Source organism: Alligator mississippiensis, chromosome 4, assembly GCF_030867095.1.
Source record: "Alligator mississippiensis isolate rAllMis1 chromosome 4, rAllMis1, whole genome shotgun sequence".
NCBI classification, from domain to species: domain Eukaryota; kingdom Metazoa; phylum Chordata; order Crocodylia; family Alligatoridae; genus Alligator; species Alligator mississippiensis.
This window is the reverse complement of record NC_081827.1, coordinates 207,208,040-207,220,845: the sequence shown is the minus strand read 5'-3', so window position 1 is coordinate 207,220,845 and position 12,806 is coordinate 207,208,040. Positions and strand designations below refer to the sequence as shown.

Below are 12,806 nucleotides of genomic sequence, written 5' to 3'. Positions count from 1 at the left end.
TTCTATAAAATACAACAAGATGTTTAAAGATATTAAATGTTAGCATCCCTAGTTGTTTTAGGAATATGGTGTGTTTAGCCTTTCTCAAGCACATTGAACATAAGGGATAGGTACAGACATTCAAAAAGCCCAAGGCAAAATCAATCTAAGTTACATGGTTTTCTGTAAGCAGTGTAGTTTAAATCAGTAGCAAACACAACACAAATTCACCCTTTGGTCAGGGGAATAGGCAAATCTTAAATAAGGTTCCACCATTTTAAAACCAGACTGTGAGCCAAATTTCTGTTCTGTTACAGGTATAGACCAGTTTCTGATCACTTATACCTGTAAAAGTGTAATGCCTGTACCTGGCCAGGGTATAATTCAGAGAGGGGAAAATACATACAATTTCCATGAGCACATTGTAAATAAGAGTATAATAATTAACAAGTAAGAGTATAAATAATAATTTAGTAAAATGATAATTAAGAGTTAAAGCTTAATAAGTATATAAACTTTTAAAAATAATTTAAATTTACAATAATTTACCTGGATAGTGTATCTCAGGAACTTCAACTTCTTCAATAACTGTTCTTTCATGTACTTCTCTCTCTTCAAAGAAAATCATTGTAATAATAATGAGATGTTGTAAACAAAATGTTTATATCTATTATTCAAGAGAATACTGAAGCTGTGTAACACAATGAACATAGAAAAGCAATGCAATATGAAACATAAATGTACAATATGTTTAAAATATATAATTTTCCACAAAAAATATTTTTAAAAGAAATTCCAGCAAGATTGATACTTTATTTGAGTTTACAATTTTTTTTTAAAATTTCTTTTACATACCTGGGACATATGTGTACTCTTCTTCTGTGTGAACAGAAACAGACATCTTTTCTTCTGAAATAGTCCACTTTTCTACTGTTGGTACTTTAAAGATAGGATTTCATTTTAGTATTTTTTTCTAGATCCACATTTGTGGTAGACAGTGTATCAATTTTTATTAAACTAGTAAGTCAATTGTACATTTAAGTCTTACAGCGCAGATTTAGATCATTAGTATTTATGCATGAAAATAGTGAATACAAAACAAAATCGTAACATAACGTTTAGGATGTATTATGCTCCAAAATTAAAAATAGTGCAAAAAGCTTCCTAAAACAAGAGAACACATAGGCTTTAACTGTTATCACAGCAGAGATGCACAAAGCACCACTTCTTCAATAAAACTTTGAGACACCATTCAAATGTAGGTGTTCACCAGCAAGCAGTACACAAAAAGGAAAAGCCAGATTTCACTGCAATACCATATAGCGAATTTAAACAAGGATTGGAAGGCCAGCCACAAAACGCATTAAAAAGAAAAAAAAATGCTGTGCTATTTTACAACAGGACAAAACATCCAAATATAAAGCCCTAGTACACATAACTAGTTACACAATGAGAGTGGTCATGACAGAGTAACGTGGGAGAGACATCAGTGCAAACATACTGGCATATATATATATATACACACGTGATTCACATGAGATGCTACAGAGAAAGTAATAGACAACAGACGGATGAGAATCTATACCTTTCACTTTGGTAACCTCTTCCTCAACCAGCACCCGAGTAGGTTTTGGTGGTGGAACCTTTTTGGCAACTGTTGGTATTTTAAAAATATGCAAAATCAGTCACGTATGCAATGAAGAAACCAAAATTAAATTAGAGTTAGTTAATGTTAACACCACATTTTGAAAACATCAAGGGAAAAATGGAATACAATCAATTTCAGTGACTTTGCCAGGCTCACTTGGGACAATGCAAAGCAAGGGAAGGGAAACAGCTGCTTTTTGATTGATCAGTATTGCCCATTCTTTACTAGGAGGTTAGAAAAATTGGAAATGTGAGTTCATGGAAACTCAGTGCCTCCTCATCTTGCTGTATATGGAACCTAGGTGTTTTAGTTCTGTTGTAGACTCGAAAATACTGTTCTATGCTCAACTGGCCAGGAAATCCTGGATGACGAGCCAGGATGGAAGCCTGGAGGTTGCATATTTGAGAGTTTGAATGGAATAATCAGCACTGCTTGCCCTCCAGCATTAGTTGTTAGTAATCTGTGTTCTTTCCTATCTTGCACACTGCATCATGAAGCAAAACATCTGGCAAGCTAAATGGACCATTACATTAAAGGTAACAAGGGACATGATATTGAGAATTTTAAGCCATTCTTCAATATATTGAAGTATATATAATGTTTTGATGGACTGGGATGGTTCTGCCTTGAATGTGGGGTTGGATTGGATGACCTCCTGAGGTCCAATCCAGACCTCCTTTTTAATATGACTGTATGATTCTATGACTGAAATAAGGTGGCAGTTGTTATTTTTGTTGCAAAGACTAAAAATTGGTCAAAATACTGTAAAATGCAGACTAGCTTCTGCAGCTGACACAATGGCAGCAATCTAACTAATTTTGTGTAACAGAGAATTACAATAATTAAATAAATAACAGTACCTTCAGCCACTCGGACTTCCTCTTCTGCAACCCGCTGAGTAGTTATCTTAACTTGCTCATCAACAGGTTTCCTAGTAACTGCAGATGATTTAAAAACATTTCATGGCATTTAGATTATCTTACATACTGTTGCCCAGATACTAACCAATTAGAGAAGGATGTTTCTATATTTTAATCTTTGCCAGTTTTTCTCTTGTAGATTCCTTCACATTGTTGACTAGCAGTAGTGGCAACCCTGTAAAATAGGCCAGAGAGCCTGACCTCCACCTGGGTAGATCCCTAGAGATCCATACTGAGGATGTAGTTACATTGCTCTTCCAGAAACTCTGTCCAGATACAAGTCTCCGAGAATTGGTGTGTGGTACAAAGATGACCTTTGTTGGAAAGTTGCTTTTTCCAGCAATCTCTGAGCTATGCTTTGATCCATCCAACCCACCCATCCAAAGCACCCCAGACACTTGAAATATCTTGCTGCTACATGAGCTGGAGGAGAAAAATGACCAGTACCACTACTATTTCCATAACCACTTTACACAGCTGTAAGAAAGAACTGAAACTTTTTTGGAAAATTAATAATACTTCATTATTAGTTCATGGCAACAATCAGTAAACTCCATACCTTTGCGTACAGTCACTTCCTTCTTTTCTTTCTTTTCAGCTGTAATTGCTGGTGTTATTTGCTCAGGCACAGGTTTCCTGGGAACTCCAACCACTTTAATAAAAATAATATAAGTCAATTCAGAGGAAATACATGCCTTGGTGGAAAACGTATTAGGATTGGGAAATGCCAATACTGGCCAAAGATGTACAAGAATAAAGAATATAAAAATGAGAAGAATATACACAATCTTGAATATTTAATAGCAGGAGGATATGTGGCTTGTTGCTTTCTCACAGATTTTAGAACCAAAATCCATCCTCAGACACAGACACATTGCTCATCCACACTCTAATTGGAACACATCTAATTAGAACGCTCCAGCGTTGCCTCACTGTCATGTGTATTAAGCCTACACACATTTCAAAATGGCTGCAGGGCTGCTTTATCTTAACCTCATTGAATGAGCTTTAGATAATGTGTTTCACAGCCATTTTGAAATGCACAGGGGCTTAATACATATGGCAATGATCTGTTTTAATTACAGTGGCTATCCGTTCTATTAAGCGCTCTAATTAAAATGGTTCCCTCACTCCCAAGCATGTGTATAGGCAGCCACAGAGTTTAGATAAAGATCTGATCAAGTCCAGCGCCTCACTCCAACACTGGGTAGTCAGGTCATACACTGGAAAGCTTATGTATTTTTGTTAGGAATGATCCCATTCAAAAACCTGTTACATGATGAATTTTTCAACTGCTCTAAATTATTTCCCCTTTAATGCATATGTAAAACATAACAGGTCAGGGAAATGGGACAAAATAACAATGATTCTATATACTGTATTTTCTAAATGTGTAATTTTTTTGTGCATTACAAATTTAATGAGGCCAGGAGGTATGAGAAATGGGGAAGTGAGGTGGAGAGAAGAGGAAAGAGATTAATAAAATGATGAAGTTCTAATATACCTTCTTCCTCAATAATTCTTTTTTCTTCATAAGTTATTTCTCTTTCTTCATAAGCTTCCTCCCATCTCTCTTCCCCTTCCTCATAACCTTCTTCTCTCAGTTCATATTCATGCTCTTCTCCAAAGTCTTCTTCCCATTCTTCATATGCCTCTCTTGGTTCTTCATAAATTTCTTCCTTTTCTTCATAAATTTCTTCCCGTCTGGCTATAGAGGTTACCGTGACTTCTTGTGGTTTCCTTGGTTTCTCTGGAACTTCAAAAGAAGATGATCCATTAAAGCATGGCATTTGCAAGGCATGCACATAAAGACAGGCAAATATTAATGACCTTGAAAAAATTCAATTAGATCATTTAACATTTTTACACTGTAGTCTTGATATCAGGTTGCTTCCTACTTGCCTTTCACTATTGTCCTAACTTGGTCAGTCTCAGGCAGAATGGTGACACAATCATGACCAGAGGTGTAACAAGGCAGCAAGGCACCCAAAGCAACAGTGACTTCTGGCTGCTGCCTTGCTGCTGCCATGATTGTGCAGTTTCAATGGCAGTTGCTATTTTTCTGCTCTTTTCTGTTATTTAATTGAATGGTATTCAGATCACTCTTCCTGTTGAATAGCCTGCTCTCTGCATGTCTTCTCATAACAGCTGATAAAGTAAACTCTTGCTCATGAAAGCTTATATATCTCTGATTCAGTTAGTATATAAGGTGCATCTCTATGCTGCCTTCAGATTAACATGTCTAACTACCTCTCTCTGCTTGTTATTTTTAAAGGGTCATATACTGTCTAAACACACATTTTCCCCACATATAAAAAATATTCAAAATATGCTACCTATGTGTTATGCTGGCCAAGATAATTTCTATTTCCAGACAATCTTAACATAACACAAAATAAAAATCCACATAACATCAACATTTAAAGAAAGGGGTCTTGTAGGGAAGGGAAAGGGATAGTTTTATCATTAGCAGTAGCCTAATCCCAGCAAATGATGACAATGCTTTGTATGTATATTATAAAACAAGACAAAACAACATAGAAAAGGTACTATATCTAGTGGATAAAATGTACAAGATTAAAGCCTTTGCTTGACTGCTGTGTTACCTTTAGGTGGAAGTGGGGTAACCTCTTCAGGAACTTTTGAGACCACCTTTTTGGGGACTTTCTTTAGAACAATTTTCTTAGGTTCTGAAAAAAAATAAAGACATTATTAAAGTTATTATTAACTTTAATATCAGAAGGAAAAAAATGCTAGAAATTGAATATAGTGCATTGTTTTCTGAAACGTTTCCTATTTTAAATCACCAGCAGGCTTACCTGGTTTTTTCTCTTCTGGTGGTGGAACAGCAAGAGGTAGAATCAAAGGAATAGGTACATCTTACGAGGAAAAAAAGAATATTTAGAGGAAAAAAGTAGGAACTAGATACAGAAAACATTTCCCATTTTAAATCTACTATATGTCTACCTTTTTTCTTTTCTGGTGGTGGAGCAACAGGAGGTAGAACCACAGGAATAGGAGGAGCTTGGAAAACAAAGAATGCTTTTATTAAAATACTTATTGTGATTGATATGCAGGGCATAGTAGGGCAGCTCTAAGCCTGGGGCAGCACGACCCACAGGACAGCTTTGGGCAGCCATGACCCACAGGACAGCAACAGTAATATGATCAGCTGCCACTGTAGTGATAGCTATTTTTCACTCCCCACAAAGGCAGCACATGGGACTAGTGTCCTGGTCGCCTCCTTTCAGTTATGCTACTGTTGGTATGTGAAAAAAATCCCATATAAGCTTTGAATATCCACATTGAAATGTTCCTGCTGCTGCTACTATATGCACTGGCGAGGTCAGAACACGTCAGATACACACAATGGCCCAATATAAGCCCCAAAAGCTGATGCCAATAAGCCTATCTCAAAGCATCATAAAAATCCAGATATCCACAGGACAAGGTTGCACATATCTACATAAAATACCAAGCACCAAGAAAACTCATAAAAATCCACAGACCATGGTATGCTTATGAGCTATAGGAAAAAGCTAACACCTACAGATAAAGGTTCATTGGCAATAGTAGCATGAATCATGTTATAGTGGCTTTCTGCAGATCCTTTTTATTGAAATAAGGTACTAAGAATCGGACCATTAGTTATTGGGGGAGGAGGGGGAGGCAGAAGGGGGAGAAAAAATGTTGGGGTGAAGAGTGCACAAGAGATCAAAAGGAAGAAGTAGATAAAAAAGGCAGATGGGGAAACTGGAAGACTATAAAGAAAGCAGAGTAATGGAACATATTGACTTAAGAAGAACATATCTGATAAAAGAGTTTCTAGACCTGCCACTGATCTAGAGGCACTAAGGAACAGGATACTGGCTACAGTACTGCTGTTGCTCTGTAGCATACCTGAAGGTTAAGAAGCTGGATTCTAAACACTATTATCGCAGTGGAGTCCTCCCTCCCCACATCAACCCAAATCAAATCAAACCAAATAAAACCCAGCTTATTGAAGATCTGTAAAGTGAAGAATAAATTTTACTCTGCTACTTTTGAAATTTTCTCTGAGATTTCTGAATTTCCCGAATTCTTACTGAATCACTGTATAGGTGATATCTCTCTATATCTATAGATAGATAGATGGAGAGAGAGAGAGAGAGAGAGAGATCTATATAGAGAGATACACACATACATATACACATACACACTCATATATATATGTGTGCGTGTGTGTTTATGTTATGTTTATAGTCATACATACATGCATATGTTTGTCTGCATATATGTATGTATGTATGTATGGATAGATAGATAGATAGATATGTATGTATGTATGTATGTATTATGTATGTATAAAAAATATGGTTATTCACCCTACCTTCAGCTGGTACTTCAACTGGAACTGCAACTCGGGCATCGGGAACATCTGGCAAATCAAAATATAAAATTATTGGAAAGGAATTAAATGTTTTGATAAATTTGTATGTCCCCAGAACTAGTTCACAATATTTCACAATTTTAAAAGATTTTGCAGATGGAGTGTCCATCTTTTCCCAAGGGTTTGTTACTCTAAACAAGCATTGCTTCCCTTTAGTTTAATTGAATTACACCTGTCTGTAACCACTTAGATAGTGTTGCATAATCCTTCCATCTCATGTATTTTAACATCATAGAAATGGATATGGCAAGTTACCAAGACTTGCTTCTCCTCAAGTGTAGGTTACGCTAGTTATGTTTATTGGCAAGGTACAGACATTCAGAAGGCCTGAGATGGAATCAGTTTAGGTTATGCAGCTATTTGTAAATGGCATAGTTTAGATCAGTAGCAAACAGAACATACATTCACCTTTTGGTGAGGGGGAGGGGCAAATCTTAGACTGGGTTCCGTCATTTTTAAATTAGTCTATGTGTACGGCACTTCTGCTCTGTTACGGGTATAGACCGGTTTTATGTGCTGGACTTCTGTTCTGTTATAGGTACAGACTGGTTTCTAGTCTCTTATACTAGTAAAAGTATATTGTCTCTACTTGGCCATTGAGCCCTGCTAACCTTTATAGTTCATCATAGCATGCATTATTATATTTTACTTTATAAATTAAATTCTTTATGATACTTAGGAGGTTATTCTCACATAACACCTACAGAATGGAAATCTATTTTACTTAATCAGAGTAATACACACACTTGGTCAGTGGTATTTTTGTCTGTCTGTTAAAAACAACTTATTCCTTAACCTTGCTGTATCACATTATATTTAGTCACTGGCCCACTTTCAGGTTTCAGAGACAACAAATCTTTTCTTAACTAATTGTTGAGTAACTATAACTTTTACAATAGCTTTGTTTTTAAGGGATCAGGAACATTAATTTTCAGCATATAGCATTAGCTTACTGTAAGCAAATTCTGTGAAATGGTTTCAAGGACAAATTATAAACCAGGGTATGCAATTAAACCAGGATCAAGAGATTCATAGAGAAGTTCAAACGTTTTTCTTTACCTGGTGGCTTCAATTCCAGTTTGATTTCTGCAAGAGAATAATAGATTGAAAATTATAATTATTTCTTGTTCCAATATAGTATATCAGGTATTTGATTTTGTATGCAAGCTACACTCACGAACAATGTTCAGAGCATTTACTAACCTTTGGTTGTCAGGTACAACTCTGCAGTGCTTCTTGCTTCACCCCTTGGTTCAAGACGAGCAATTACAGAATATACACCTGAAACGGAGAATCATTTTGATATTTATTTTTGCCTATCATTGAAAAACATGAGGAAGAAAGTGTTAACTAAAACGTGCAATTACAATTACCTTCATCTTCTGCAGTAACATTGTGGATAGTCATGTAATGACAGCGACCTTCACTTCTAAAACTGTATTTATGACTCTCCCTTAGTTCAATGGGGCCTTTATACCATGTCACGATTGCATCATCAAAAGACACTTCACACTCAAAGGTTGCAGACTGGTGTTCACTCACTACTATATTCTGGATGCTCTTGGTGAATTGAATTGGTTCAGCTGTTTTTGAAACAAGAAATGAATAAATTCCACATCAGGTTTGTTATTGTTTATGTACCTTTCAATGATTGCCTCATTTAATGACAGAAATCTACTTAGTCACTGAATAGGAATTGAGGAAAAAAGAAATACAAAGAAAAAAGTACTCTTCATTCCATCTCCTGTGAAATTCTCTATTTAGGAAAATAGTTAAGAAGACACAAGAGCACTGATTAACAAGACTGTTGTGCAGGAAACCATAGAAGAGAAGCCATAAAGGCAATTAAGATAAAGGATGCTTGAAGTACAAAGAGATCTATAAAATCATAAGATCAAATAAAACCATAAGAATCACAGAAACAGAAGAATAAATGGGGTACATATAACACAGCTCATATTATTTGGGGGAAGGGATCATATTAATTACATATACTGTACACACACTATTTGTTTATGCTGGAAGGGGTATCTTCTTCAAAGAATGCAACAGAATAATTTCTCATCATACCCTCTTCAAACCTTAAGACGTTTCTAAAAAAAAAATTTCTTTCTTAATGAAGCATCCATAAATAATTTATCATTATTGTGATAAAGACATTTCTGTCTGTTTACAAACCTTCAATGCTTAGATCTGCAGTTGTTTCTAGATTGTCAAGTCTGCAGGTATACTGTCCCTGGTCTTCTGTTCTAACATCCTTGATGATGAGCTTGTGTACTTTGTCTGAGACTTGTGTTGAATATCTCCCTCCTATCTTAATGGCCTTTCCATTTCTATACCACTGAGATTTGGCATTTGGGATAGAAAACTGACAAATCAAGGTACATGTGTGTCCTTCCTTGAAAGTAGTATCATGAAGATGCCGTTCAACTGCAGGTTCTGTTAGTATGTTAAAATATATATTTTAGAAGACATCCTAAAGCGATGAATCAAAAATATAAATCATTTTCAAATACATACTTAAATGAACTTACCAATCACAGTTAGCCTAGCACTAGCAATATGTGGACCGCACACCACTCTGAAATTTCCCTGATCTTCAAGTTGACAGTTTCTAATTCTCAGTATATGCCGATCACCTTCTAGTCTTATTTCATACTTGTTACTGGCGTCCAACTTTTGAGTTCCTTTGTACCATGACAGTTTGATTTCTGGATAATTAATTTTAATTTCACATTCAAAGACAGCATCGACATCTGTTAAAACGGTCTGGTTTTCAATATCCTTGATGAGGGTGACAGGCTGAAAAATATTTAAGTGGCTCAGTTTTCATTTCAAAATCAGAGAATAGTTTTTCTAAGCAATCCAAAACTATCTTGTTACCTCTGTCTGTGAAAGTCTTTGTTGAATAAATGCTACAAGTTCATCAAACTCCTGTTCTTCTCTTCGAGCTTTTTCTGTGATTTCAATTTCCTGTAAAAAGACACAATAAGATTTAACATATAATAAGAGCAATGGGAAATAACTATAAATCATTGTATTATGTCTGTCCACCATAAGCCCAGAGGGTCATGTGCATCCCTACTAAGGATGGAAATATTGTTTAAAAAATTACCCATTTTAAATCCTGTAATAATATCAGTTAAATGGTTAACCAATAATACATGCCTAGCACCCATGTGTTGCAACTAGTCCCCCCTCTCCTCTTCCTCCCTCCTTCCAAAGTCAGTAGCATAGGAGAGGGAGGCAGAGGCAGAGCTGCATGCTGTGACTAGCCACCTTCCTGGGGCACTTCGCTTCCCATCACTGGATTGCATCTTGTGCTAAATGTTAACTGGAATGAATTAATGGTATAAATATACTTACCATTTAACCATTTAACTATTTAACCTTTCATATCCCTAATCCCTACCTATACTTTTGGGATAACCTCCCCATCTGTCCATAATAAAATTCCATGACACTTCTGAGCACGGAGATCAAAACCTGACTTCTTGGACAGAATTCACCACTTCCCCAAGGGCTTGGGCAAGCAGGTTGTTGGGAAGGCGTGATTAGAAATTCAGAATTAGAATTGAAATCTGTTGGATATATCATGGGCGACTGGTGGCTCTTGAGTCTGAGGGGGCACCCGCAGAAGCCACCAGCAGTGTTGGTGTCAGGGACGGGACTGCCGAGCACCCACAGAAGCTGCTGGCGGTCCTGTTGGGGGGGCACATGACCCACCCCTGTGCCTCCCCTACCAGTTGCCTATGGGATATATAGTAACATTACATGGAGAACATCTATCCTTTTTTCAGAAATCACATTTCTCTTAACGTCCCCAATGCCATAGTCAAACTAGGTCTTACCAGTCTATGGGTTTCCTCCTCTTGAGTTTGCTTGAGTAGCTCAAAAGCTTGCAGAAGGCCACGAAAATCTGTAATTCCATACATGCGAGCGTACTTCTCATATTCTTTAGGATCAACATTTTTGAGAAGTTCCATGATATCAATGGGCTTCTCTTCCTCCTCTTCTTTCTTTTTAGTTGGAGTCCTATTCAAGTAATAGAATAAGTAATTATTTTAATGTAAAATATTTCCCCAAGAGAACTTTGGAAAACTCAGTGTGCTTGAAAGTATTTTGTATTGTATGACTCTTCATTTTAGCACAAGAAAAGTTTTATAGATTCATAGATTCATAGATGTTAGGGTCGGAAGGGACCTCAATAAATCATCGAGTCCGACCCCCTGCATAAGCAGGAAAGAGCGCTGGGTCTAGATGACCCCAGCTAGATGCTCATCTAACCTCCTCTTGAAGACCCCCAGGGTAGGGGAGAGCACCACCTCCCTTGGGAGCCCGTTCCAGACCCTGGCCACTCGAACTGTGAAGAAGTTCTTCCTAATGTCCAATCTAAATCTGCTCTCTGCTAGCTTGTGGCTATTATTTCTTGTAACCCCCGGGGGTGCCTTGGTGAATAAATCCTCACCAATTCCCTTCTGTGCCCCCGTGATGAACTTATAGGCGGCCACAAGATCGCCTCTCAACCTTCTCTTGCGGAGGCTGAAAAGATCCAGTTTCTCTAGTCTCTCCTCGTAGGGCTTGGTCTGTAGGCCCTTAACCATACGAGTGGCCCTTCTCTGGACCCTCTCCAGGTTATCCGCATCCCTCTTGAATTGCGGCGCCCAGAATTGCACGCAGTACTCCAACTGCGGTCTGACCAGCGCCCTATAGAGGGGAAGTATCACCTCCTTGGATCTATTCGTCATGCATCTGCTGATGCACGATAAAGTGCCATTGGCTTTTTTGATGGCTTTGTCACACTGCCGACTCATGTTCATCTTGGAGTCCACTAGGACTCCAAGATCCCTTTCCACTTCCGTGCCACCCAGCAGGTCATTCCCTAGGCTGTAGGTGTGCTGGACATTTTTCCTCCCTAGGTGCAGCACTTTGCATTTCTCCTTGTTGAACTGCATCCTGTTGTTTTCTGCCCACTTGTCCAACCTATCCAGGTCTGCCTGCAGCTGTTCCCTGCCCTCCGGCGTGTCCACTTCTCCCCATAGCTTTGTGTCATCTGCAAACTTGGACAGAGTACATTTCACTCCCTCGTCCAAGTCACTGATGAAGACATTAAAGAGTATCGGTCCAAGGACCGAACCCTGCGGGACCCCACTGCCCACACCCTTCCAGGTCGAAACCGACCCATCCACCGTGACTCTCTGGGTGCGACCCTCCAGCCAATTCGCCACCCACCGGACTGTGTAGTCATCCAAGTCACAGCCTCTTAACTTGTTCACCAGTATGGGGTGGGATACCGTATCGAAGGCCTTCCTGAAGTCTAAGTATACGACATCCACCCCTCCTCCCGTGTCCAGGCGTTTCGTCACCTGGTCATAAAAGAAACTAGATTGGTCAGGCACGATCTGCCTGCCACGAACCCGTGCTGATTTCCCCTCAGCATAATTTGTCCTGCCGGGCTCTCACAAATGTGAGCCTTGATAATTTTTTCAAAGACTTTGCCAAGGATGGAAGTGAGACTGACTGGCCTATAGTTGCCCGGGTCCTCCTTCCTCCCCTTTTTGAAAATGGGGACCACGTTGGCCCTTTTCCAGTCCTCCGGGACTTGGCCCGTGCGCCATGAGCTTTCAAATATTCCCGGCAGTGGCTCTGCAATGATGTCAGCCAGTGCCTTCAGCACCCTCGGATGGAGCTCATCTATATTTCTATATTACAGAAACTTAGGACCCTACTACATATTTAGGTTAAAGCTAAATAGAAACCGCTGCAGAGTTGTTATTCATTTTCAAGTGCTAACTTTATAGTTGGTTGGCTCTTTTTATGGCTGGATAAT

General features: G+C 38.3%; 1 protein-coding gene across 1 annotated transcript in view; it reads right to left on the bottom strand.

Annotated features, from left to right (window-relative positions):
- TTN (titin) overlaps positions 1–12,806 on the bottom strand; it is a 281,827-nt gene that overhangs the window by 163,462 nt on the left and 105,559 nt on the right. The window contains exons 100-115 of the mRNA XM_059726268.1: positions 10,828–11,011; positions 9,860–9,949; positions 9,511–9,778; positions 9,155–9,415; positions 8,350–8,559; positions 8,180–8,257; positions 8,036–8,062; positions 6,917–6,964; positions 5,367–5,426; positions 5,154–5,237; positions 4,052–4,303; positions 3,107–3,199; positions 2,488–2,565; positions 1,565–1,633; positions 835–918; positions 529–591 (exon numbers count right to left, since the gene is read on the bottom strand). Coding sequence (XP_059582251.1) covers positions 529–591; positions 835–918; positions 1,565–1,633; positions 2,488–2,565; positions 3,107–3,199; positions 4,052–4,303; positions 5,154–5,237; positions 5,367–5,426; positions 6,917–6,964; positions 8,036–8,062; positions 8,180–8,257; positions 8,350–8,559; positions 9,155–9,415; positions 9,511–9,778; positions 9,860–9,949; positions 10,828–11,011 — 1,949 coding nt within the window. The remainder of the gene's footprint in view (positions 1–528; positions 592–834; positions 919–1,564; positions 1,634–2,487; positions 2,566–3,106; positions 3,200–4,051; positions 4,304–5,153; positions 5,238–5,366; positions 5,427–6,916; positions 6,965–8,035; positions 8,063–8,179; positions 8,258–8,349; positions 8,560–9,154; positions 9,416–9,510; positions 9,779–9,859; positions 9,950–10,827; positions 11,012–12,806) is intronic.